The sequence below is a fragment of the Etheostoma spectabile genome, chromosome 3 (assembly GCF_008692095.1).
Source record: "Etheostoma spectabile isolate EspeVRDwgs_2016 chromosome 3, UIUC_Espe_1.0, whole genome shotgun sequence".
In the NCBI taxonomy this organism is placed as follows: Eukaryota; Metazoa; Chordata; class Actinopteri; order Perciformes; family Percidae; genus Etheostoma; species Etheostoma spectabile.
Genome location: NC_045735.1, coordinates 20,919,733 through 20,947,518, shown reverse-complemented (window position 1 = coordinate 20,947,518; position 27,786 = coordinate 20,919,733). Strand labels below are relative to the sequence as shown.

Below are 27,786 nucleotides of genomic sequence, written 5' to 3'. Positions count from 1 at the left end.
ACTAAACATACACCCAAAGGTTAACTAATATTACTCACCTATTATGCTGAATTGGCATTACAATTTGAAATAAAATTATTTGATTTGGGCCAAACGTGTTATGTACGCTGCCATATTTGATACATAATATTTAAGAGAAGACACATTTGTTCAATTCTACAGATGAGAAGAGAATCTGAAGTGTTGTGCAGCATGGGGTGTAATGTCTAATACAAATCAGCTCATTCTTCATTCAAAATAGTTTATTGCTATCATGCAGTTGTGCCATAAAAGTTTAGACCATCACAGAAGATGCAAAATTATCGTTTTCTCTGTACAAATATATTGTGTTTAGAAATATTAGCTCAAAACAAAGAAACGGAAAGGTAGAGATGGGGAGTACAGAGTTTAAGTTGATCCACTCAATAAACCCAATATAGGTTTTGTTACAGCAGTTGACATGCATCAACATTACATTGCATTATACTGGGAGCAGACAGACGGACGCACACATACAGATGGCATATTCCATTTACAGCTCTGTCGTGCAAAAAAGTACAAATGACACTTTAAAAAAGTACCAGTAGGAAATTGTTTTTTTTAAAGCTGGTTTCTAAAATAAAATATTCAAACATGTCTTTTACATCCAAACCACCTGTTACATTATGATGCTGGGGGAGGCCGACTGTGTCTTTTGCAGCACTTTTTGGTTGCTCATTGGTCAGGAACACCTTAAGTCTACTGGCATCCTTACTACTTTAGCAATCACCTACAACTACTGATGCATAGTTTTGTGCTCATGTGAAGCAGTCAATATTAAAACTGGCACAATGTTCTTTGATGTCGTAATTGGAGAATAGTAATATCTGTAGCAAGTGTAAACATACTGTACTGATGATACTGTTACAGAAACAATACCCTTGGACATTCAGCGTTTACACTCAGGATATACATTACACACTGGATATGGTATATGTGGTTTTGTATTCCGTGTAAAAGGGGCTTACAAGGCCAAACACAGTACAAATACAAAGGCCTCTGACTAAATGGTGATTTGGCACTTGAACCGTGGTCTTCCGCTTCCATAGCTTGAGATAAATCTTCTATAAAAAGGTGGATTACAAAGTGTTTACAACTTAAACATTTCTATCTTACACAGAGCAAAGGATTTTGCCTTGTAAATAGCCCTTACCAGCACCCATCTCACACTGACAAACTGCTGTGATGTTTTCATTGTCCACACCAACAGCCGAAGCAAAAATTCAAGTTACTTGCACCCTGTTCATTAAATTAACATTTTGTGTGAAATGTTGATTCCCATTTATATTTCAAGAGGACAATCTTAAATAAGAACATTTTATTTTATTGGTTGAGTAAAACTGATTAAGCACTTCCTCCTCCAGTGAGGATACATGTTAATCCAAATATCAATAAGTGGTTAAACGTTTTGGCATTGTTTAAAAGCTGGACTTTTGAGCAAAGCACTTCTCCCTCCCTCTCTCACGCACCCGACAACTAAACACTAAAAATAAGGCTAAATGTCTAATGCTGCAATTTGATGGTCCTTTTGTAACTTATTATAGAGAGATTTACTGCTTGTTCAACTCTTTTGAAAGAGATTCAAGGTTGCAAAATATTATCAAGCATTTTAAATCTATATTGTTTCAAAACCACACCAAGTACTATTGCTGTGCTCAATAGCACTTAAAACATTTTTTTTAACAGACAAAAAGTGAAATTTAAGTCACTTATACTAAACGGAACTCCAAGCTTTCTAGTACTACTCCTCCACTTGAGGATCTTCTGAATGTGTCATTTGCTCTGCCAAGAAAAAGAAAAAGACAGAAAAACATGTAACCGTCAATAAAAACAAAGTACTCAGTGGGTGTGCATTCACTTTGGATTTGTAGGCTAGGTGGTTAGGTAGTAATAAAAAGAAACATCAAGTGTTGTCTAAGAAGTTTAACAAGAACCAAGCAAACACTAAGAGCATTCGAGTATCAGTCAAACAAAAGTGAAGACATGCTAAATGTTATAGATTGTAGAACAAGAAAGAAAAACCAACTGGGAAACACATTTGCCTTTGAGACTGGCACAACTTTCCGCTGAATAAATAATACTTTACAATCTAATATACAAACAGACCCGTTCCCCACATATTTAACATTGACCAAATAAGCAGATAAAAGTTAACAGCTGGTTGCTCCCACAGTTTCTTAGAGTAGGTGACTTACCTACGAAAACATACAACGGCAACAAATTGTGCCATCATTTGACCATTAATGAACCCACAAAACATTTAAACTTTTTCCCAAAAACAGAGAAGAGGAATACAGTCAAACAGTTCTGCTAGCCTGTAGTTCATGTAGCCCTTATTTCTTTTGTTTCTTGAAGATCTTGAAGGTGTGTTTCTTGCGGCTGGCAGTGGAATCTGTCTCTTCTCCCGTAGAGCCACTGTCCTCCTCCAGCGGGCTCTTCTTGGAAGACAGCTGTGGGATGCGGCTGTTGCCCTTTGCCCCCACTGCCCCTGGTTGCCCTCCTGTAGGTGACGGTGTGTCAGGTTCGGTGGAGTTGGGGCTGAAGGAGCGGGACGACTCTGACAGACTGTTGATCTCTCCCAGGCTGGGAGACTGCTCTATGCCGTACACCTTCTTCATTAGTATGGGGCTGTCAGGCTCTGCAGGACTGACCTCATGAACGCGGTTCCCTCCGTTGGGGGTGGGAGAATGCAGAGAGACCGTGTCATCGCCACGCCCAGATATGCCGTGCATGAGAGAGGTGGGCTTGATGAGGTGGCCTTTGGAGCTGTAGGCAGATAGCCGATCACCAACTTGGGAGAGGGACAGGGAGGAGTCGGAGTCAGAGCGATTTAGGTCCCTGTGGTGGGAAAAAAAACCACATGTTAAAGGATAGGATTTAAAAAAAACAAAAAAAAAAGAATAAACCTACCCAAACAGTTTTAGGTTGAAGCCTTGCATGCTGAGGTATATCTACACTATGCCTGCAAAGCCATGAATACACGCTGGGCACAGCCTGGACACTGGGACTCCACACTTGTTAGTTGGGAAGACTAAGAACAGAAAGACGGCGGTTGAAAAAGAGTAAATGCATAGATTTTGTAATGCCTCATCGGGTGCAATAACGAGAAAGCAAAATGAAAGAAAAATCAAACCAGAAGAAAGCATGACAAAATAAAACTGACTTAAAGATGGAAAAAAAACATGGGCAGATGAAGAAACCTACACTAGAATTCATTGATTGAAAGATGAAATGACAGCAGGTGGTAAAAAACACATCCACGCACATGCGATGTGTGTGGAGAATTGGAAAGACGGGTACCCGAAGAGGTCGCTGCACAAGGGGTGTGCTTTGGACACATCTGAGGTGAAATCAGGAATGGGGTCCATGGGCTGAAAAGAAGTATGATATATATGGGAGGTATGAGGAGCTACAATGCCACCCATGGAGCTGGCTAAGCAGGAAGAGGAGGACTGGGAATGAGGGTTTAGGTTGGAGGTACAGATGATGGAGGGGTGAGACATAGCCGAGGAGAGAGGAGGCAGAGGAAGACAATCGAGCTGGCCAAACGACCGGCTGCGCGACTGTCTGAAAGTAGCCCTAGACCTGGGAGGATATAGGGTTCCTTCTCCCTGCTGCTCCGCCAACAGGCAACTCTCTACCAACCTCTGGGAGCCCATGGCCAGCTGGGAGTCAATGTGGCGTTGGCGCAGGGACATCATACTGGGAGCTGTGGGCATAAAACAGCATTATCAACAACCACTTGTGAAATAAAGTCGGACAAGGGGAGACTGACTGGGAGATTAGTGGAAAGATACTCAGGTGCTGGGATGCATTTTTCTCGACTTGGAAAGTTGGAAAAGGATTACCTCTCCAAGATCACCCCTTCACTGATTTACCATTATGATAACATCCCACCACGTTTTCTCTCTCCTCCTCAAGGAAAAATATTAAATCAAACAAAAGGAGAACACAGTAATGGTGTTAGCAACTTAGATATATTGTTTAAATGAATAAAAGACTAAAAAAAAGTGCTCATTTACAATAAATGTATGTGGCAAATCACTATGGGAAGAAAGCAGAAGGGGTTTGGGACAATATTTGGAGGAGGGGGTAAATGTGGCAAGCAAGCAACTAAGACGGGGGCAGATCAACGCAGCATGGAGTTGTTTCTCTTTCAGCTGTTGTCATCTGCAGCGTACTGTCCCAATTAAAACATATTACAGCTCTGTGGCTTTGAGTCAAGGGAAGAGACAGGGATGTCAAACTGAGGTCTGAACTGGGGCATGAATAAATGGCCAACCAGGATATTTCCACATGTGCTGAGAGTCTGAACTGACGGACCACAGGTCGCTGGCTCGCCGTTCCAGCAGTCGGGTGCCATCTGTAGTTAGCCCAATGAGACAGCAGTGGAAATCAAATGCCAGAAAGGTGGTGGAGGGAGAGAGGGGAGTGAGATACGGAGTGCAATTAATGTTGAATAAAAGACTTACTCACTATTGTGGTCGGAATAGGATTCTGCAGAACAAGTTTTGCCTGCAATTAGTAAAACCTAAACATAATGTGCGTCAAGTTTTGCCATAATATGAAGTCAAATATAGAGCACATAACATGGCTAGACAGCATTATGACCAGCAGAATTTTGTTGTTTGTTGATGAGATAAAGATGTGTTTACCCAACATTTTTGCAATGAAAATAATAGTTTTTGAGCATAAGGATTTTGTATAAATGATGGGCAGCTTGTGTATGTTTTTTGGCTAATATTCAACCTAGATAGGAATTTAAATTGGGCAATAACTGCATTTAGTATGCTTACTTTGGTTGCAGCTTTCTGACCCAAATTCGATTTAAAAAGGTCTTTAGCATATATAAGGACACAACCACTACAAAACAGATGTGCACAAAAACTTTCTCTCATGAAGAGATATATTTTTCTTGACATTTCATTTTTCAGAGGAAAGGCACAGGATTCAGTCTCCTTTATCGACTGAGTCTTTTATCAAAAATGAGAACAATCAACAAGAGCATTCAACTGGAAGTGTGTGTGAAAGAACAAGACAACTGAGTGAATTTACATGATACACATTATACAAATGTAAAACAACACTCATTCAAATCATAGACACGTGTGGCCATATGGACAAATTCAGGTAATTATTAACATAAAAAGGTCCAAATTCTCATGTGAGCTGATTTTTTGATTTTCCCAGCAGCGCCTTGGAGTGTTTAGGGGTTTGTTTGCTAATCCCCACAGAATGGCCGAGCGATTCGGCTGAACTCTTACATTGCAGAGTTCCAGGCACGAAATCCTCATCCAAGTCGTCCATATCCTCAGACATGATGAAGTGCTGAGGTGTGGCTCTGCCACCCATGAAGCTGGGATCAAGGTTGAGGGCTGAGGTCAGAGAAGGAAGGCCAGGGTTATTAACGATGGTGAAACCTGTGAGGATCTCTATCTGCTGCCAACGATGAAGCCTCTCCCGCAGAGCAGCCGTCACCTCACCCAGGCCTTGTCTATGATAGATGAAGAGAAAGAAAGAGAGGAGAAAAAAGTCCAGGTGTGAAATAACTTTCATTCATTCATTTGAATTGCCCATATTATGCTCATTTTCAGGTTCATAATTGTATTTTGAGGGTGTACCAGAATAGGTTTACATGATTTCATTTTCAAAAAACACCATAGTTTTGTTCATGCACATTGCTGCATATCCTGTTTTCACCCGGTGTGTTTAGGTCTCTGTTTAGCTACGGAGTGAGACATCTCACTTCTATCCTATCTTTGTTGGGAGTTGCACATGCGCAGTAGCTAGGTAAGATCAGAACTCTTTCTCCAACTTTGGTCAGTCCAAGGGAGGATTAGCTGGGAGACTTCTTCTAAACGGGGGCACTTGTGGAATATTCGCAGAACAGGGACATGGAAGTAGTTCTTTTGGAGAACTAGTGTGTGTAGTAGCAGTGTTTTGCCATTGAGACTGAGCTCGCATGCTAGTGATAGCATGCTACGCGTAGCCACCTCGTCTCGGCTAGTGACGTAGAAAGCCGTGCAGATTTAGAACAGCTCACAAAGAGACTGAAGGCAGAGGACATTCAGAAACCGTATCTCACTCAAAACAGCATTTTTTCCCCCAAGTTTGTATGCGTGTAAAGCACCAGAGACACATAAGACAAATAAGAGAAGTCCAAAATTTAGGATAATTTCAAGCTGAAACAAAAACAAAAACTCTGTACAGTGTGTCTATTGTAAAACAGATTTAGCTTATGACAGTAGCACTACATCAATGCTTCATCATCTCAGCAGAAAGTGTCCTATCTAACATTACGCACTCAGACGACGGAGTGGACCTAACACAATGTAACGTTAACGTAAATCAATATGACTGCTACATGAGATAAGAGCATGGAGCTCACACAATGCGGTGACACAGAGCTGGTTAGCCGATTGGGTTAGTTGTTCATTTTAAGAGACCAGTCTTAATTTGTCTTTTGTCTAACTAGTATTTATTTTCTGATTCCTCAATTCATTGATGAAATAACTGGTAGAATACTTGACTACTAAAATAGTTGATTCTTGTAGTCCTATTTAAAATGATGTCCAGAACGAGGAGTCAAATCTCTTCCTGTAATGTTAATCCTGTCCCAAAGGGGCTTAAATCACTATCCCAATTATTTTTAAAAAATGAAAATGCTGTTTGTTTTCTAAAACGTCATGAGAAGTATTACACAAATATAAAGTCTGACTTACTTTGCTGCCAGTATTTTGTGGTCCACATCATCCAGAGAGGAGCTGTGAGCAACATGGAAAGTCCCAAAGAGAGTGTTCCTCTTTTTCTTTATCTTCTCTGCCTGTGAAAATGAATGACCAAACATTTATCTCGGCTGTATTGACACTATCCACACACTATGTTAAAGATGAATCTTGTCCAACAACAGTCCAACAGGTATCCAAAAACATTAATAGCAGTTTCACAAGACCGTAATCAAGATGACTTAAAGAGGCTGCTTTCGTTTTTTACTGTAAACATTTTTTTTGCATTAAATTCAGGTTCAGATATTATGGTCAGGCTAGTCTCCAATTTTAGGTCTCTGGTGACTTTGTAAAATGGTTGCTTTGGAATATAATTCATGGGTTTAAAATATGATGTCCTACAATCAAATCAAGGCAATAAAATCAACAGCACGGCATTCCCCTTTAGGTTTTTACATGCATACCCCTTCTTTGGCCACAAGGAGCTGCCGTTCAGCATTTTGCTTCTTGATGTTGTAGTACTGCATTTCCACCTCATGGGTGAGCTGCAGCCACTTCTGGAGAGACTCTGGCGGTGACCAGCTACTGCGTGACTCCAACTCCTTCTCTGCTTTCTTCAAAGCCATGCGCACCTGTGACGAATGTCAAACATGAGGTGAATTAACAGATAAAATCATCACACCCATTACATTGTCTGCAACAAAAATGCAAGATTATTATGTTAAGGAGTAATTTTATTTTTATTCCATCAGTTTAATTTGTCAGGCCATATAGGCATTGTTACATCTAAAGTGCAACCAATGCAATGTATGTGGGACTTCTAGCCAAAAGCAAATTTGCAGCTTTTTTTTTGACAGCTTACAGCAAATTCTCAATTGCTATAAGCAATTGCAATAATTGCTATAAGACTGACACGTCATCTCAATCTTATATACTCCAAAACTCAAAATTAAAACCATGTTTATAGTTAGGGACTGATGGATCTTGACACTTGCCTCCTGAATATAGGAGTGTAAGTAAGTGGTGACTGGCCTCGCCACAGACCACAACATGAAACAAAGCATCTTTAAAACTACACTCAATCTGATAGCCTTGCATGTTTCCAATTTGTCACCATATTTCTGAATGGAAAAAAAGTGATAAAAGTGTCACTGTGATAGTCTTTCAAGCTAAAACTCATGTGTTTTTCTTACTTGTGTGGGATGCGCTATGCTGTTCCTGCCAAATTCCTAATGGACAAAGACTTCAGTGGTCGATTAACTCTATAGCCAGCTTGAATCTGAACACTAAAAAAAACTAAACAAACTGTGCAGTTGCCACCGTGCCAGTACACACTATTCAATCCGTTTCAGTACCACTAATTTACGCTGAAATTCAAACTCCATGTTTAAATTACATTTATCACTTTGCAAGTACCTGATCTAGCTCTTCTTCAGCATATTTCTGGCGACTCAGTTCATTCACTGTGCCCTCACGCAGCTCTCTCAGACGCTGGGCCTCCTGCTTGGCTGCGTCGATCTCATCCCTCATCTTTTGCTCCAGGTTCACCTTCTCTACTTCTACTGTACGGTGCTCCTCCTGGGCGATCTGCAGCCTAAGAAGGAGAGTTGGAGACAAACATAAAAGGAACAAGGAGAAACAAACCTTTTCAATGTTTATCTTAGAAGCAAGACATAAGTGGCTGCTTAATAAGGCCAAAAAAGACACAAAGTGGTAGGTGCCAGTTTCAGTGGGCATTTTCTGTGGGCAGGCATGACATGTAAGCATGTGAGTGCCATGTACTATGTGTGGAACGCAAGACTTGCTCCAGCTATGAATCACCGGAAACAATGGCTAATAACATGTAGAAAGCAAAGAGCTGAGGTCAGCTGCAAGGCAGCTCACCATAAACTGACAACAGAAAGGCCGGACAGAGAATGGGAACAGCTGCCACTGTGTAACTTTAGACCAGTACAGGGTGGAACCCAATGCTCCTGTAGTATCATATGTGTTGGTTTGTATGTGGGATATTCTTAGACTAGCGTCCTGAAAAAAGTCTACTTCTAAAAAGAGGGGCCTGTCACTCATGACATCATTATTTTTGTTCATATCATTTATGCAGTTAGTGTAATCTTTAGAAAGACCTATTCCTCAACATAACTATTGTGCTCAAAAAAAGAAAAAGAACATGACTAAACCATTTAAACCAAGAAATAAACTGTTTGACATGATATGTAAACCCAATGTGGGACTAGGCTCCCAATTGATAATACTTAATTAACTTTACTTGAGCAGTCCTTTATCAGGCTAAGCAGTTATTAAGACTTGAGAATTCCATTGTTCTAGAAATTACTGCAACTTATGACACATCCAAAACAACTAAATCCTACTTTTAGTCTCTAGACAAAAGGGCATGAAGCAGTACTATACTTCAGTTACTAGGGTGAAGCACTCTCCTCCTGTAACGCTCAACACAACAGCAGAGGGAGCAGTGAAATGAAAGGTGATCCAGAAAGCTAGCTATGGAAAATGTGGGTGGTGGGCAGTCCTGCTAATGCTTTCGACCCTGACCTCTGCTATTCTCTAGCTAAGACTCGAGAGCACTGGCAGAGCTACAATGTCCAGCGAGAAGACTTTCACCTGACCTGCATGGCAGGGTTCACAGGACGCAGACACCATGTCTCTGCAGACTTTGTAGAAGAAGGTAAATAAAAACCACCAACGTTTTTTTATACACTAATATTACTATATTTGTATTTATCTTACTTCCCGAAATACCTCTCCAATCCTTCCCTGAGCTAATAAAATACAGTGTGCAAAGAAAAGTAACTTAATAATGGCCATCCCATGCAGAACTGTTGTCCTTGTTGCCAGTCCTTTTTTAGGATGTCTGTCTGCACACAACAACCCAAGCAGTCATGCTTAACACCATGTGCCACCAGTGAGGCAGAGGCTGGGTCAAACAGTGTTGAAAATCCAGCTCCAGTCAAAGCCTACCCCCACGGTCTCCCAACAGGGCAGCCATGGTTGGGCCAGGCTACTTGATACCACCACAGGATCTGCTCAAAGGTATGGAAAGACAGCAGCTGGCAGCAGGGATCAGGAAGAAAGGCAAGGCTACAGACAGAGGACATTCCTCTCTCTCTCTCTCTCGGCTACAAAAACATGTACTGTATGAGATAAAGGTCTCTTCTTGCTAGCCCCACTGACCTACAATTATGATATAATATCCCTTCCAACAGGAACAGTGCTTGGCTTTAATGCTTAACAGCAACTACAACTCTGAAATGTCTGAGGATCTTAGCGGTCTACTTTAGGCAGCGGATACATAGGTTAGCTTGACTGATTTCTGCTTATCATTGTGATTAGGGTTTAACAATATTAATACACAAGCTACTGTAAATCCTCTTTATAATACCTAGGTATTTTAAAATGATTATGCTTTAATGGACATAATCAAAGCCCATCTAGGAAAGCCTTTTCACTCCCTATTAAGCCCCATTGTACTGAATTTGGTTGCAGTTCCACCAGTGTTCCACTGGGGGTGATTGCGGTCCAGTGCAAAATGAATGAGAATCTATGGAGCTAGACGTCTAAAGTTGTCTCGTTCGCCTGATTGTCGTTGAGAAATCTCAGATTTTGTAGTTTTTTTAAGTTCAACAACATGGATTATAGGTCGAAAGTTGAATGAACGAGTACTTATGTCCTGTCGATTTGTAACATGTTGAGTCGTTGTTGCCCATAACATGCTAGCATTCTGCTAATGAATGCTGACTGGTCAGTAAAGGACTGATTACAACCGGAGCTCCTGCTTGATGGCATCAGAAGTGGAGCCAGAATGTCTGAGTGAATATTTCGGCGTGGTCTTTAAAACATTAGCAAACCTCTTTCTAGCACGTGTATTGACAGGGAGAGCCTAACCTGTCAGTTGTGTTGTGGATGCCCCGAGAGAAAAAAGGAAGTGACCCAGGGTTTGCAGTACGGCAGTATCTCTGGCCGTATGATATGTATGACATCATAGACTTTAAAAGGCTTTAAAAAACACACCCAGCAGGATGTATTGTCTTAGCCTCCACTTTTGAATGCAACATTCAAATTACTAGACAAAAAAATTATATCCTGAGAAAAGTGGATTTTGAGAGGTTTAGCTCCGTAGAGTCCCATTCATTATGCACTGGCGTGTGAGCACCCCAAGTGGAACTCTGGTGGAACTGCAACCAGTTCAGAAGCTGGAAGTATCAAGAGTGGAACTTCTTCCCTTATTAGAAATTCTTTGACACAATTTACTTTATGCAAAACAGGCATACGGCAATTGGATGGTTTGTCCTTACTCTGAGCTCTCATCCACCTTTACCATCCAGATTTAACACTATTTAATTACAACAGGTTTATGATACATAATGATGCATGGGGAGCCACCCAGCACGGTCCCAAACAACTAAAAATATACTACAATTAGCTATAGCAAGAGCAGAACACACTGAATAATGTCTGCACTTGTGTGCCTTTAAGATTACACTTTCCGATTTAATCTACATAAGAGAATAAAGTATGAGCAATTAGATCTGCAGGAAAGAAATGTCAGAGCCAACTTTCAAGTTGGCAGTGGCATGTGTTTTCACAATGGTCAAAGTATAAAGCTACAGAGGAAACCCAGCCTGGACTGGCACTCTACCAGAGGGATAGAGTTTGACCTCAAAGGTTTGTTGTCAATTAAGTGGCCAATGGCTCTTTTTGTTGGAAACAGGCAAATCCTACAAAAAAATACGTTATACCTCATATACAGTATATTACATATGCTTCCACTAGAGCACGACTGAGATAATACAGTGCAAAATGAAGAGGTGTTACAGTATAAAAAAACTGAATCTCAGATAAATCAGTGAAATCTAACTCCTCTGTACAGTCCATTTGCTTTTCATCAAAGCATATCAAGTTTCAACAACCTGTGCTTCCTAAACAGCAAGCTGATACAACGAGCAACACATGAGGGTAGTATAATGGACTGAACATGTTGATGCCTACTGTACAGTTCATCTCTCCCTGTTTAAGCATCAACACAGGAATGTTATTCAGTTATGTAGCAATGCATGTCACTTCTCCCCTCGGGTTAAGGGCTTTCCATTTTGGACACTCACTGCACTTTCCTTTATGATCAACCTTGGGTCAATTTCAACTTTGTACACAATTTCAGAAAATAATCAGCAGATTTTTATGAAATGTACTTTGGAAAAAGCATTGGTCCAACAAGATAAATCCTTATGGTTTTCAATGACACAATGTGATGCCAGCACATGCTCACACTGACCACCAACTGTCATATTCTACAAAATTGATTTGAGTAATTTATTTTCTTTTAAACTACTCCTTTTCTAGGCAGAGTGCATTTCGCAGAAAAGCTGCCACTACGCAAATTTAAAATGCAATGCATTGGTGGCGTGGACTAATTCAACTGAAGTGAAGGCATTTCTGAACAGTCCCTTTCAAGTTCTGCCACAGTAACACATTTTAATCAATACATGTATGTAAAGTATTATTTCAATACATATTTAGAAGATGCAGATGCAAAACATCAGCAGCCAAACATCAATTGCCATTTCATTGTGACTTTAAACATTTTGATAGCACTATCTGTGCACCAAAAAACATGACCTGTATATGAGATGAATTGTTTGAGTATCCTTGAAAGGAATAAGAGGAGACAGTGCACGCTCAAAAGCACATTCCAAGCATTCCTTGAAGTATTACCAGGACCAAAATAGTAAGATTTATTTTATAACAGTCAATCACTCCTCATGACACTGCATTTGGCTCTATTTCGGGTGTTTTATTTTTAAAACATCTCATTTCAAAACATTTGATCATTAAGGCAACAAAGGCCTGAAGTCTCTTTGGCCTGACAACACCAGGTCAAGTATCCCGCGTCAGAACAGAATGTATGCAATCCTGCAACATTCACAAAGTAAATTATAGCTGAACTGCAAGGTAGATACCGGTTATCCATTTTTGGGACAAATCTTGCACTTGGGAATTAGCTTGTGAATGCAATGCTGCGCTGCAGCGACCTCTTGACATATAAATGACACATCCTGATTGGAGAGTTGTCAAATATGCTTAAATGAGACCTATTATACTAGCTTAAGTTCATACTTGTATTTCTACTAAAGCATGTCAACATGCTTTAACATGAAAAAAAAAAAATTGGACTGGATTCTATACAACGCTCTTTGCAAATACAATTAATCACTTTAATTTCTGATGAAACTCATCTGTACGTTCCTCTGATCTTAACTATTAGTCAAAATAATTCATAATTTCCACTTTTTTAACTCAAATATCAGGTACGATTCTATATAAATGAGAGTTATTGACCATGGATTCCAAAAAGTAGTGTAAAACTAGTGGTAGTAAGGTGGTGTTAGTGAAAACTAAAAAAAAAAAAAAGTCTGAAAAAAGGGATGAAAATGTCAAATTTATGTCCATTTTTTTTAACCAGGGAGGACACAAGGGTTAGGTAGGTTAATGCTGCTCATTACTGAGGCACCTGTACCTGAAGCACAAAGACCTCTGTCTGAGACGCTTTGTTGGAGCCAACTGTATACTCCATTGAAATCCTCCTCGGCTATTTGGAGTATATATCATAAGACTCTATACTGTAAACAAATAACCTAGAAAAGGCTTTTAAACCAACTACTGCATACACGGACATGTTTAAACAGGAATGTGATCAGAAATTGGGGCGAAATTAATTGTCAGCCAAGATTACAGGTTTCCAGGGTGTTATGCACATCGTAACATGAAATGTTTATGTAATAAAAACACTGTAGTTGCTGCCTGAAGCAGATGACCATATATAGAAAACTGGCCCTGTATGACATCATTCAATTTAAGAGTAGAAAAAACTATTGAAAACAGAGCATTCAGAACAAAGTGAAATCTGAAGTTTGCCAAGTAAAAAAAGCTGTGCCCAAATTAATACTATGTTTTATGTGGAGACTCGTGGTATTTGTGCACAATATAGTACTTGTAGAGTATAATACAGTTTGTTGTGTGGGTGGTGGGAAAAACCCCTTACTTCTGTTGTAGGTCATGCAGACTCTGTTCAGCTCTTTGCAGGCCCTCCAGGTCTTTCATCATCTTCTTCATGTGGTCCTTAGAGTAGCGATTCTGGATATAGGCGAACCAGCAGCCACCCATGCCTATGACTATTGACACTACCAGCATGAAGTCCTTCAAGTGGTTATGTCTATTCACTGAAAAATAAGGAAGAGAAGTTTTTTTGTAAGGTAAACATCAAAATCATAAGATAAACATAAAAGAGGATGTGTATTTCCCCAGGAAATATATATCAAGAGTAAAAGATAAAGCTGCTAACAATGAGCAAGCTTCACAAGGATGTGGTGTGAAGCCTGGTCATACTGCCAGTGCTGTGGAGTGTTGCAAATAGAAGCACAAGTTCAGGTTGCAGTGAGAGAGGCCTTGTGCAAAAGACCATGATAAAGTCAGCTAAACACGGCCAGCTAAACACGGCCTATTTCAGTCTAGTAACCAACGTTAATAAACATGCACAGAAAACCAAACAACGGCAACTACAACATTTCGGTAAACATGAGGTGCTATGAATCCTAATAATAACCGTGTGATTATGCTGTCATGTTGTCATTATTAAAGGATTAGTAGATTAAATGTTCCTGCAGCTAGAAAGCAGCTGCTCCATGTGTAAGAAGCCTCAAATTAGATTCAGATTAACTTTCAGGTAAGGAGAATTTTTTAAATCTTCAAAGCCAGAGAGACGTTTGCATTTAATAAGTCCATTTGTCATTCGATGATGTAATGCAGCAATTGACAGCCTAAATTTCAGCCTAACATGGCAAACAATGAGGAAAGTTTTCTTGCAAATCCTGCAAAGGGGTGCGAGATGTCAAAAGCGTGACTTCTACTTCCTGGATTGAGACAGAAAGGAAGTAAAAAAACCTACCTAAAACATAATTCTTTCTTTGTATGGTAAAATGCACATTGCTAAGTCCCCAGCTTGTGCTAAATGATCTTTCAGGATTGCTGTGTATATTCCTGTAGACTTGCTCATAACAAGCCAGAACAAACACAGGTTTAACAAAGTCAAGAAACCTGGACCAGCTGTGCCCGCTATTGTGTCAAAGTAACAAACCAGAAGTGAGAATCATAAAATTTACAGGACAGCTGTAAACCACTACTGCTACCATCTCTTCTTATGACGGTATATGCAGATCATTACCTCTTAACCACCAAGAGGAAAACTCCTTAAAATGAGGTCACGGTATTTAACTATAATGCATGCATGCTAAATTTTTCTTGGGTCTGCATTGTGACTGAGCACAGATGCTTGAAAAGAAATACTGACATTATCTTTGTGATAATATAAATTACAATTTCCTTATGCTAGACTGTTCGCTTGGTTCTATGTACTGCTCTTACAACACTATCAGTCCTAAACAGGAAACAGTTTGCCTTCTGTCATCCTCACCCACGTTACATATACTATATTCACTGCCTTTTCAGAAATACCACCATGACAGCATTAAGTGACATTTAATTAACCACAAAAAGTGAAAATGTGTTTGGGGGTCACTGTTATTACACAACTGTTCATGGGATTAGAATCAACCCATTGTGAGATGTGTCTTCAAAGGCTGCTACTATATACAGTGAGCCTGACTGACTATTAGCAGGACCCCCTGGCTTTGAGAGGCTGTCAAAGCCAGACAGCATTGCTAATGTCTTCCTTCGGGTGTGACTCGGACAAAACACATCCACAATGACACATGCCAGACACAGACGACTACACACTGTCCCCCTGTGCAATTTCTTTCAAATGCAAATGACTTTTTCCTTTGAAGGATCATTACATTTTCTCTGATAAACGCATATATATGCCCTCATCAGCACTTCTCTTCCAAATAAACACCCTTCCACTTTTTATTTAATCCACTTTAGTTATACTCCAACAAAGGATCAAACCTCAAGGTTGCAAAGGTATCTGTGCACCATTATATTTTGTCTACAGATTAAAAATGTTCACAACACCTAGTCCAGAATTGTTCTGACCCGCTCAGTACTGCAAACTGTTAGTATTCAGCTCTCAGACTGTAACTACGTTTATGACATATTGTTCATGACATTCTGGGAAAATGGTATCCCAATGTCAACAACAATAGCGTAAAAAAAATATTAAATACTGGCTAGAGGTATGACAGCTGAGACACACCCTATCCACTGAGATTTTACAAAATCTTAGAGAGGAAAAATGAAAACAAAACTAAGAAACCCTGAAGGACTAAAGTGTGTAGTTACAGATGTGGTGCAGAGATGCTGGAGATGAGAGAGAGAATGAGTGGTGTGTTTATTTGTCCCAGTACGCAGAGGGGAGTGTCTGGAATACAGAGCAGTGTGATCTAACCCTCAACTCACTCCCACAATTTCTGGAACTGATACAGATGGGAACAGGATTTCCTCTAGATATCAAAACGTGGGCTTACTAAAGTGAGTAAATGAGTAGATAGGTGAGTTGATGAGTAAGTGACTGAATAGATAAATGAAGCAAACATGACGACAACATATCCCAGTAACAAGGTGCTGGTGAAAAATGACGGTAGCGGATAACAGTGGTCAGGATGTGTGTAATGTAAAACTCAAAACTTTCTACAGATGTTTCAAAGTAACAGTCTTTCAATTTAATCAATTTATCTGTGAGGGAGTTAAGTTGGTCATTTGGAAGGTTTTGTATGCCTTTTCTGATGACCTGTTGTATGCAAAAGAACCAACCTTGTTTTGATTAACAGAGATTGTTATAGTTATAATTTTCTATCTAGATCAGTATCTCAATTGAAAAAATAGTAATGAGACAAAACTATGATGACAGATTTGTCTTTTATATCCTTACTATTAAACAGAAAATAAAATGGGACTGAAACCAAAACCCCTTCTCATCTCTAGTCAAGTAACTGAAATAAATCTACTGGTGTTGTGGGAATGAAAATAAATATCTGAGCTGCAACAGGAATTAAGAAAAATTATAAAGTCACTTACTTAAGGGCGCTCCAAACAGTACAGTGTCTAAAGACTTGAGCTGCAACTTCTGCACATGGCTGCGATCCAGAATCTTCAGAATAGAGAGTGTCAGAGTGGTGTTCTTCACAGCGAGCCTGAGAGAGAACAGACACGCGGTCATTTTACAGGAACAAGGAAGGAAAAACAACGTGTGTAATCCATTCTGAGCCATGTGTAATATGAGCCCTTAACAGATCGTCTATCAATTCAATCAAGATTTATCAAAATCCAGATTCAAACCATAAATAGTCATTAGATACACTAATTGCGGTGCATTAAAATAAATGTAGTAAAGCTGACATTGACTGATCAAAGTGAGGAATGCAATGACTTACAAAGAGAGTAATGTAAATGGGTTTTAATTGCTGGCACTGAAGAAGTGACATGTCAGTTATATGTGTTAGAATCATTCCCAAATTCAGCATAATTGTTGTTACAAGTACACTTTGCAGCTTGAGTCTTACCTTGGCATGACACTGCCATTAAAATTCTTCTTGCGAAAGGCCTCCACATATTGCGGCAGTTCCACATAGGTGATGAGCCATTCCACCACCTCATCCACAGTCCAATTATACACTGAAGTGAAAAAATGAAATACGTTTAAACATATAGTCCCAGTGCTAATTGATTCTCATTCACTGAATACCTGCAGAATTTCAATATTAAAAAGGCTACAATAGATCTCCATCACTGAGGGTGCAGTCAGAAAGTATTAGTAATAGGTGTCATTAATGCTCTCTTCCAACAAATTCCTTTTGAAATGGCTATGTGGTTAAACCGCTTTCATGTTTAACAATGTTGGAAGATGTTCACAGCTATGTTGACTGAACAATGTGTGCTTTTTAGGGCAGCACAATTAACCGCAACTTTATTGAAATTGCAATCTGGACTAGTGCAATATCATTAGCGGCGCGGGGGGCGAAATATTTGTTAAAGGCAAAATATGTGTCAAATTATTCTGAATGAATTATTGTGGTTTTGCAGAGAAGTCATCCTACAAATCGTATCCTACAGACTAAAGAAAAAAGTCCTAGTTTAGTACAGATCCTTGCATAGATCAAATTACAATTTTTTTTTAATGAAAATAATTTTACAAAAATTATCATTCCCTTCAATATTGTGAATCATTGCACATTAGGAATATCAGTCAAAATAATCTCAATTAGATATTTCTCTCATATCGTGCAGCCCAGGTGCTTTTTACAGTGATCCTTTACAGTTGGGAAAATCGGGGGGGGGCAAAGAAGTTAGTCAGCTGACCTCAGTTCAACTGATGATGTGTTTAACTTGTTTAAGAACAGACTAAAAGGCAAAGATAAATAAATATGGGAATTCAATATGGCTACAGTACAGGCCACGCACACCATGGGACAGGGATAACGTGTAAAGAGACGTGTCTGCTAAAGTTTATGGCTTGTAGACTTTAAGCAATCGGTGATTACAAGAAATCTTTAAACAAATATTGATTATGACTGTGGCAAAGGTTGTGTTAACTTTTTCAAAATCTGTTTGTTAATGTCACCTTTCTACCTACACTGTTCATCTGAAATGACTGTAAACACCTTCAAATTAAAGTGGAGAGTCAACATTGACCTAATAGATATGGTTTGATTTTTTTAACCCAACGTAGAGCCAAAACAATATAATGTGTTACTATAGTTATATAATACTTTTAACTGCACTATACAGTTTGACAAATGAGACATATTTTAGTTGCAGTCTACGTATGTATGAGGTATATTATAGCAAAGCATTCTATACATTGGATGGCCTACAGTAATAACTGGGGAAGGAAAATACAGTCCCCAGCTCCTGGCAGAGAGTCAGTGTGGGACAGCTGTGTTAATGTGTTCTATTAACAAAAACCCAGTTTCCTAGCTCCAAACCTCCAGACTCAAGAAACGGCCATGCAGGTTGTACTGACATCACAAGTCAGTACTGTGAACAAAAAAGGTTTTCTCCCCTAGTGCTGACTATCCGCTTTTCCCACAAAAGGGTGTGAAAAGACATGGGTGCCAGAAACAGAACATGAAAAGTGCTCCCAAAAAGTACACGATAGCCTAGCCAAACAGATAGGCAGAAGGAGGTGAGAGTGTGGATGTGAATTTTGTGCTGACAGAGTCAATGATGTCCACTCTGCCACTGGCAGGAGCTGATAAGTAGACTGCACTTTGCTTGACATGCTATCTGATCAACTAGCTTATTTGTTCGGCGAGTGAGAAGGTCAAGCAGGGGCAATATGTCCCCCCACACTTTCAGTCACAAGGAAATATATAATAACTGGCTATTTAAAATACTGCTGTGTCATAGTGTGCAAACAATGTTAATGGTCTTCGACTCAAAAAAAGCACGTGCAGTCACTGTTGGCCGTCATGGGGAAAATTCTTTAAAAGCCGTACCTTCAGAGCTCTTCCATGCTTTCCACAAGTCCTCCACACTGATGAACTGGTCATCACCGTGGAAAGTGTTATGCTTGGCCTTGGGGTCATGGTAGTTTAGATCTTCTCTCAGGAACTGCAGGATGACAAGGAGAATTGTAGTAGTTACAAATAATCCAATTTACAAATTTAGAGTGAAAAAGTAGGTATATACTTAATAGGCCTCAAATCAAATTGTTGTACACATTGTTTTTTGTTTGCTCCATTCCTGACACAACCTCAGCATATAGAACTATATTTAGCTTATTTTGACCAATGCAAAAATGAAGAATTTAAACGTACCACTTGGTGACATGGTTTGGGTGTTCCTTTTGACTAATTCACGAAATAATGGCCACTTACTAAACACAGACCATACTGCTGAGTGGGGTTGGTTGAAAATGTTTTATGAATAGCTGGGGGACAAATGCTACATTTTCAAATAGTGTCGGAAATTTGCTGTTGTGGGGTTGGTATTAGTCTGGCTATCACCAGACTGTACACCAGACTAAACAGAATAAGCCAGTTTGTGATCGGTCCCCGCAGATTTGTAACGGATGCAGGATAGAAAAATGTACAGGTTTCCAGCCTGAAATCAAATCGCTGGCAGAGGGGGCTGGGTTTGCCCATTGTAGGTTTAGATGGCACTGTGACCTGATTCCCTACTGTGGCATTTATGATCCCCATAAAAAAAGAAAATGCCATTTATGTGGCTCATGCATGCGTTTGATTTACTCCCTGTGAACGAAAGATAAACATTATAAATATCTCAACCATTCCTCCCTTCCGACCATCCTCTCTTATGTTTTTTGGCCCTGGGACATGTTCCCAGTCTCAATGTATTGTTTGTCACTGTTTGTAATATCTAAAAGGTACAAAAAAATAAATAAATAAAAAAAATAAAAAAATCACAAGAAAAATAAAATTCTTACATAACCTGAGAAAATTACTAAGATGTTTACATTGGAAAAGCTCAGAACTACCTCCCTCACTGGTGGTAAGGTTAATCTACATCACGAGAGTATAGATATATACCTAAAAGCCAGACAATCATTTTTATTAAAAAACCAACAGAGCTAAGAAATTCAAATGGGATAGGGTTTGTGACACAAAGTGTAACAATTTTTTTTTGTGATTCTTAAGCCAACCACTTGTGGGTAACCTTGAGCATTTAACTTAAATGTTCTGAGAGGCAAATACTTATTCAAGCATTTCAATTTTCAACGGCTGAAATAACTGATGCTGATGATGGCAGATTTCAGGAGCTATAGCCAATATTTTACACTTGTTGTGTAAAAATGCAGTCGTTTTTACGGAATTCTTATGCTGTGAGGTTGTAAGGTAACCAGCGTACACTCCAGGAAGTTGTTTATGAGGAACTGCTCCCAACCAAGGTAGATTGAATGATCCATTTCATCTCCCTGCTCCCAACGAAGAAGAGTCGGACACAACCCCCAGTAAAACTTATTATTTTACATTTCTTTTTTTATATACAACATGTGAATTAGTGAGCTTTAACAGGGCTGGTAGAGCCAGAAGAGCAAGGCAAGTTGTTTTTTCTGTTTCTTGTTAAACTGAAAATGGCTGCTGACCGTAGCCTTTCCTAAAATGTTGAACTACTGTATATCGCAAACATGTACCTAGCTACAAGTTAATAAACATAATACACAGTATGGTGTTCTGTTGAGTTACATTTAACTTCCTTAAGTGTTGAGGGTATTAGAAACAACATATAAGTCTCTGGATTATTTTATGGCATCTCCACTTGAAAATGAGAACCCTGCATGTTGTACAAACGACACAATTGCACATAGTAAATGGCACCCAAACCCAAATTTATTTATTTTCGCTAGCCAATGGAACCACCCCACTCGTTGCCCACTTATTTTGTAGGCCAACTTAGTCACATACATAACATCTTGCACTCCCACAAAAGCAAACTCATGCATCATGGGTGGAAGACAGTCATGATGCCTTTCTTTCTTGATAGATTTGTGTGGGAGGATTTTTACTACAGGGTAGAGAGATGGTCTGCACTGCAGGTGAAATAGCACACTCCTAAAATATATTCCATTGGAAAATTAGCAGTGCCTGTATAATGTGGCCACAGCCCGAAGCTTATTCTTAAACACCAGGTGCAGACTTCGATCTTGGTCAGAAAGAAATCAACTATCCTCTTTATTTAATCACTGTATGGTAACAGGAAGTCAGACAACTGTCTTGAAGTGCTCTTATTCGTCTTGAGCTTTCCAATTCTTGGCTCAAAGCCACTACAGATGAACATGCTCACTGTACTGAACTTTTTCTGATTCTTTGCCTTTGGGGTATTTGCATGCCAAGTGCCTCTTCTAAAAGCAAAGAAGGCTTTTGTCTGGCCTTAACCAGATGCAACAGATGGAACCAAACCGAAATGAGGCTCCTCAAGACCACATGTAGTTTAGACTACAGCTCAGGATGTAAGCTAAATGGAAGACAGGCAGTGTCTTTAAGGCACCAGTGATGTCTGAAAAGCAACAGACTTGACTTCTGATGAGCACTGTACAGCTGTGAATGGACAAAAGCTGTAACAGTATATTTTGTGCTTTCAATATGCTTGACATTATGGAAAAGAAAAGCAGCTAACTTTATTTTTAATGGAATTAAAAGTCACAAACATAGGCACAAACAAGGTTTGATGTAAAGGTATACTAACACAAGGTATACAAATGTGGCAACATCAATGACTACAACATGCATGCCACTTAATGTGAATTTGGTTAATTATTGACCAAAACGTCAGGAAAGGGGACACTGGAGCGATTCCAGAACAAATCCAGTTACTCAGAGTAAGTTAAGGACATTACAGGGCTATGATTAACTGACTTTAAGTGATTATCTTAAATCTTGTGACGATTCAGATGACAAAGGATGTCAATGATACCAGTAAGCCTCTTCAGACTGAATGAAGACCACCTCTACAAACCAGAACAACCCCTTCAACAGAGCATCAGCTCCTGCTGATGATGACTTTTTAGGCTGATACTTACGCCGTCTGTCTCTGCCACGTCTACATTGCCGTTTGCGTCATCATCCATCTGCTTGTGGATACTGCGGATGGCCTCATAGCTGAGAATTCCATTCTCATCCTTGCAGAGCGGCTCATCGATGCGACAAAAATCTGGTGGAGAAACAGAGTTAACAGGCAACTTTAAACCTCATGGATCACCCACAGATTTGTCAAGTTATATTCACATTTCTACTAATACTAACAAAAACAACAACAAATATGACTGTCATATGCCAGGTTGAGAATGTGTGCAGCTATGCACAACTAAACAAAATGCTGTTTCAGAACATTTTGGTTTAATTTATGTTATCTTGAGTCTCACAAACACTGGAAATACTCCAAAGACTGACACTTTTGTTTTCTGTATCATACTTGCCCGGTCATCTGGCGTTTCCAAACCACCAAAAGTCATCAAAATTGCATGTGTTTAGAAGTATGCAGTAGCCTACTGTACCCACATTTTAACTAAATACTATACAATAGATGTTTAAAACAAATTCTAGTAATGGTCCTTTAATTCATTTTTATTTATAGTGTCATTTCATAACAGAAATTATCCAGGTTCTTTGTGGTTTTACAGAGAACTATAGTCCACTGAAGTTCATATTCTAGATTTCAGCACCAAATGTGCAATTTGGTGATGCAAAGGAATATCTTATAATTGTTTATCGTTTAAAATACAAACAACCAGGTCTAGCCAGGGAAAACCCTGATGAACTTCCGGCAAAGTCTGTCTGGCCACGAGCCCATTCAAGCCCATTTCAAATTTTTCGAAATCGAGGCACCAATCACAATCGTCATTGCATAAAGTGATAGAAAACATTTTTGTTTTTGTTTACATTCAACATGACGACCACCGAAGCGCAGCAACCCGTTGATGTTGCGGTTGCTGCTATGTCAACCGGCTCGTTGGTCCGTTTGGTTAAAGGACTATCCAATTGCACCCAGAGGCATTTGAGCGCCGCCGTTGGTAAAGCCTCTTTGGAAATAAGCTGTGAATGAACCTTCCCGAGACTTCCCCTTCTTTCTTCCCCTTCCTCCACTTTCAGTTACAACTGAGAAGGGTCTGGAGTCAACTACGCTAAAATGGGTCTATAAAGACAGATCATTAAAAATGATATTTTGAAGCATTGAAGTGATAATTTACTCATATACTGATTTTTATCTCAAAGCTACAATGGCTCTCTTAACTTCACCTAGTCATGTTATGGCCACAAACAAGACAAAGCCTTGCTTATGTGAAGCCCAAGGTGAATCAGCTTTTGATAATAAAAGGGGCTTTCTACTTTTTTTTTTTTTTTTTTAATCATCAATTTCAGTTTGGGTATTGTCAGGAAAACTTGGGTTTGTTGGTTCCATTCAACTGTTTAACATTTTGACAGTCAGCCCTCTGCAACTTGTAAACATTTTAGTGCGTAGGGCTCCACAATTAATTGTAGACAAGTCAGAAACGTATGCTTCCATGATTATCATGTACTCATGTAATAGCTGCAAGTTATCTAGTGAAGCCTGTCTGCCCTCTGTGTTCCCCCTCCTTCCTGAGGAATTAGAGATCCTCTTCCATAGATCAAAGATAAGGCCACCACTCCCACTGAGAGAAAACCTTGTTTGGCTTGTATTGCAGTCACTTCGGGGAGTTGTGTGAAAGGACATAGGCTACCTGTCATAACAGTAAGTTTAAATGTGAATTTCAATTTAACTCTGAGGACAGTGAATTTGTGATTTCCAATCTAAGATGCTTTTCCCTTCTTGAATTAATTTACCAGTATTTAAGAAGTATGTGTTGCATATGTGCTGAGCCAGTGACAGAGAGAGCGCGCTTCAGTGCAAGCCGGTGTAATCCTGTGAGGAGCCATAATCGAGCCAGAGAACCAAACCAGTGTGTCTAGTGTGGATGCCGAGTGTGTGTGTTGCTTTAGACGGTTTAAAAGTCGCTCTTTAGTTTGCCTTTTGTGATTTATCTGTCTTACTTTTGTGAAGACCATTTACAGTTTGTTGGTTTACCAATAAAGTATTTGATTCATCTTGGACAGTTTTTGCCTTTCCCTTAGTATTCCCCTGGGTTTAGTTAATTGTTAGTGTCCTCTGCCCGTAGACATGATAGGGACATACCAGTTATATAATATTGTATAATCAACTCCATGCAGTTACAGCTTAATGCACCGTTCTACGGATTAATTTATCACACCCATCCAATCCGTGTTTTCTTTATTTCCAGAACCATATGTTATGACAGGTTGGCTCAGTGGTTAGAGAGACAAAACAGAAAGTAAACTTTGTCACAGATTAACCCCTGCAACGGCCATTGCATGCATGGGTCTATGAACGGTTTGTAGTTGGCAAATTGTAAGTGCCTTTTTTCTCCACATGAACTAGGAAGGGCTAATGCACAACGTGAACTTCCGTGTAGAGAAGTTAATTTTTGAGCCCAAGTATGCAAGCAGCTTCAGAAAACCCACAAAGCTACCTACCTAAAAGACTCTCACAACTTCCCAAACACCATATTAAAAAAGAGTGACAGTTACCCTAGTGAAAAACAACCACCTGCAACACTCTCATGAACCCAACTTTGCCCTCTTTCTCATTTGGCTTGCAAACTTCCAGGGACACAAGATAAGAGATTTACATATAAGTCAACCTGCCTTTTTTAAAGAGCTCAAGTCACACAAGTGATACTGTGTGCCTGTGTGTAGATGAAGAACACACTCCAAAACTATGCTACTTATAACTGCAGGAGTTACAATGTCCTATTGCCATTCAGTATACCTCATCAAGCTTTGAAAAATCACTGTCAAGAATAAATTCCTTCCCACACTGTGGCCTCCTGAGACATATGACACACATTAGGAAAAATGTGCTTACACACTGATCTGTATGGTGGTTAAAAGGTTGCTGGTTAACCACCACACTGTTCAAAAGTACTAATAAAAGATCACAACCATGCAAGTTTGTAGTGTTGGGTTTTTGCCGAATTGTTGCTAAAAGAGTAAAGTCAAGATAAATATTTCAAAATGTAAATCTGAACAGTTATGCTTTTTTTTAAAACAGAATTCTTGCACTAGCACACTTAAAAAAAAAACCCTGAGTCATAGAATTTCATCCTACTACATAATGGCTCATTTTATAGTCTCAAGCTGCAGCTACTGTTATTCATGTGAAATCACTTTATGGATTGAGGCAAGACATTATGACAGTAATAGAGGATCTCTTCTAACAAGAGGAGTATTTTTACAAAAGGAGCTTGTTAAATTAACTCAACATGTTTGAACTTTAAAGCAAGTCATCCATTAAAAAAAGGGAAAAGATATGCGGTATAATGTAATGCAGTAAGTCACTGCAGGAGAACACTGTACTGAGAGGCCCATATCACCTTTAACATGTATCAGGGTTCATACGCATTATAACCAATACTTGTCGGCAAATTCCCATGACTATGCATTCCTGAAAATCTCAGTCAACATTATACAATAAGAATAAAAATCTGTCTTAACATTTACCCTCAGATATTTAACAATAAAATGAATGACAATGCATGTGGTTCATAGTGGAATTTGTAATATTGCGCTCCGAATAGAACGTTAGGGGTTAAGACAACATTAAATATTATTTTATTAATTTCTTTGATTAAAAGATTTTTTTTTTTTATAAATCACATATCATGCTTTGTTAAACAAATTTCATGACTTTTCCAAAACTTACTGGGTCTTTTTATTTTCCCAAAACCTTTCCAGGCATGGAATTTGCATTTTTCAAATGCCATAACTTTTCCAGGTTGATTTAAAATATATGAACCCTGATGCATGAAAGTCTACACAATAGGTTTTGTACTGGATCATTTAAGTGACCTAAATGATAAGTGCGAATCCAAGATATGAGGTTCTACATAATGTCAATATGGAGTCGTTTGTAGTAGCCTACTGAGCAATCCATCATTTAATGATTGGATATACTTGTGCCAGCTAGGCCAACCATTATATACCACTTTAAACAATGAAAGTGTCACAAAGAAAAACAATTGATGTTGGTTAAATATTCCCAATGTATTGATTCTAATTTTTTGGAAATAAATTAACATCTTGATTATAACTACCCGATTCAGAACCAACTTGAACCCATGCTCATGTGCTCCACTAACCATTAGATAAATTACCTCCTGTTTGTCTGGGTGGCTTGATCTGAGTTGGAGGTAGGACTTAACAGAGAATGCCAGCTGGACTATTCTCAGCATGGCTACATTTAGTGCCTGCACAAATCACAAAGTTGTGGCACAAACAGTAATCCTCCAACTGCTAACCCATTGCATGTCATCTTAGCGTAAACAAATGGATAAAAAAATGCTACAACATAATAATGCCATGATTGACTACTCACCTGACACCCCATTTTCAACAATCTGACTGTCTGATGTAGGTGAACTTGATTTTTCAGTCCAACTTTCTCCAACGAGACACAAGCTAAATATCCACAAGGTCACCAATTTGTTGAACTCCATGACTGGTGTGTGCTGGGGGAAAAAAAGACAGTCCCTTTGACAATTCTGATAATTCTAGCAAAAGGAATTTGTGGTGGTTCTGTCTAGCAAGATAAATTAATCATATTATAGCTACTTTGTCTCTTATAATACATGGCCACACACACACACCTTAGAAAGGAAACTATCAATCGGCTCAGAGCACACCAAGAAATACGGTCAGTTACATAAAGATAACCTGCAGCAACTGCAGACACATGCTATCACTTTTCACGTGCACCTCTTCTTCCTGCATGAATGAATGTAGCTAACGTTAGACAGTCGCTTGTTATATCTGGCTTTTGTTTGTCAGACAAATCCTTATTTTGAACGTTTAGCTGTGACTGACGGTATGTTTACAAGCACATGTCACTTTAAGAAGAAAAATTATAAGACTAGGAAAAGTAACAACAGCTTGTTCCGTGTGCGTAGTGGGTATCTGACAAGCCCCGACTAGCTAGCTAGCTATACAGCTCGGCTAACTAGGAAATAAAGTCAAATATCCAACAATGGGGCGTAACATTACAGAGGAGCCTTCCTACTGATAACGCTTCCGTGTTTTTTTCAGTTTACGTTGGTGTCGACTTAGCGACTTCACTGCATTCTCCATAGACAAACGTTAGCCACCGCTGACGTTTAGCTAACAACAAGACACCGCAAGACAAGGGACGTTAATAAAGAGGAACTGTAGTTTTAGCTAGGCTATATGATAATGTTACTATTGTAACACCGTAATACTGAATAACAAAATAATAAAGTTACCTGTCATGTATCAGAGCCAGCAGATCTGTAGCTTCAGATCAATGTTAACATTGCAGCAGAGTTGAAGCACAGCGAACTCTAACTACTGTTAATAAGAAAGGTCTCGGTCTTTCCCCCGACCGAGACTTGACCGAAAAAGCCGCAGAATGTTGAAAGACCAGTGGGCTTGTCTTCTTCTACGCCACAGAGCACCTGGTTATTATCAGCAAGTGTCGCCCCCTAACGTCCGGAGTTTGTACAGGA

General features: G+C 39.3%; 1 protein-coding gene across 3 annotated transcripts; it reads right to left on the bottom strand.

Moving 5' to 3' along the window:
- Positions 1-227: 227 nt before the first annotated feature.
- LOC116671307 (stromal interaction molecule 1) lies at positions 228-27,786 on the bottom strand. 3 transcript variants are annotated; one of them, XM_032502508.1, is made up of 14 exons: positions 27,544-27,786; positions 26,643-26,775; positions 22,252-22,382; positions 19,208-19,322; positions 17,273-17,384; positions 16,788-16,903; positions 13,798-13,975; positions 8,160-8,337; positions 7,208-7,375; positions 6,741-6,841; positions 5,283-5,512; positions 4,301-4,381; positions 3,319-3,727; positions 228-2,856 (listed from the first exon to the last, which is right to left on the bottom strand). In XM_032502508.1, the coding sequence occupies exons 2-14, from the start codon at positions 26,761-26,763 to the stop codon at positions 2,352-2,354; spliced, it is 2,445 nt and encodes an 814-aa protein (XP_032358399.1). In that variant the 5' UTR covers positions 26,764-26,775; positions 27,544-27,786; the 3' UTR covers positions 228-2,351. The 3 variants fall into 3 exon arrangements, with proteins under 3 accessions (XP_032358399.1, XP_032358407.1, XP_032358416.1); XM_032502516.1 differs by having other exon boundaries at positions 3,664-3,727; XM_032502525.1 differs by lacking the exon at positions 4,301-4,381 and having other exon boundaries at positions 3,664-3,727.

What these genes read in the sequence shown, in the direction of transcription:
- LOC116671307 (XM_032502508.1), bottom strand. Translation starts at nt 26,763, where the DNA reads ATGGAGTTCAACAAATTGGTGACCTTGTGGATATTTAGCTTGTGTCTC. An exon ending in TGTTGAAAATGGGGTGTCAG is followed by an intron (nt 22,383 to 26,642) that starts GTGAGTAGTCAA and finishes TTTCTCCACCAG; the next exon opens with ATTTTTGTCGCATCGATGAG. An exon ending in CACAAAATACTGGCAGCAAA is followed by an intron (nt 5,513 to 6,740) that starts GTAAGTCAGACT and finishes CATCTATCATAG; the next exon opens with ACAAGGCCTGGGTGAGGTGA.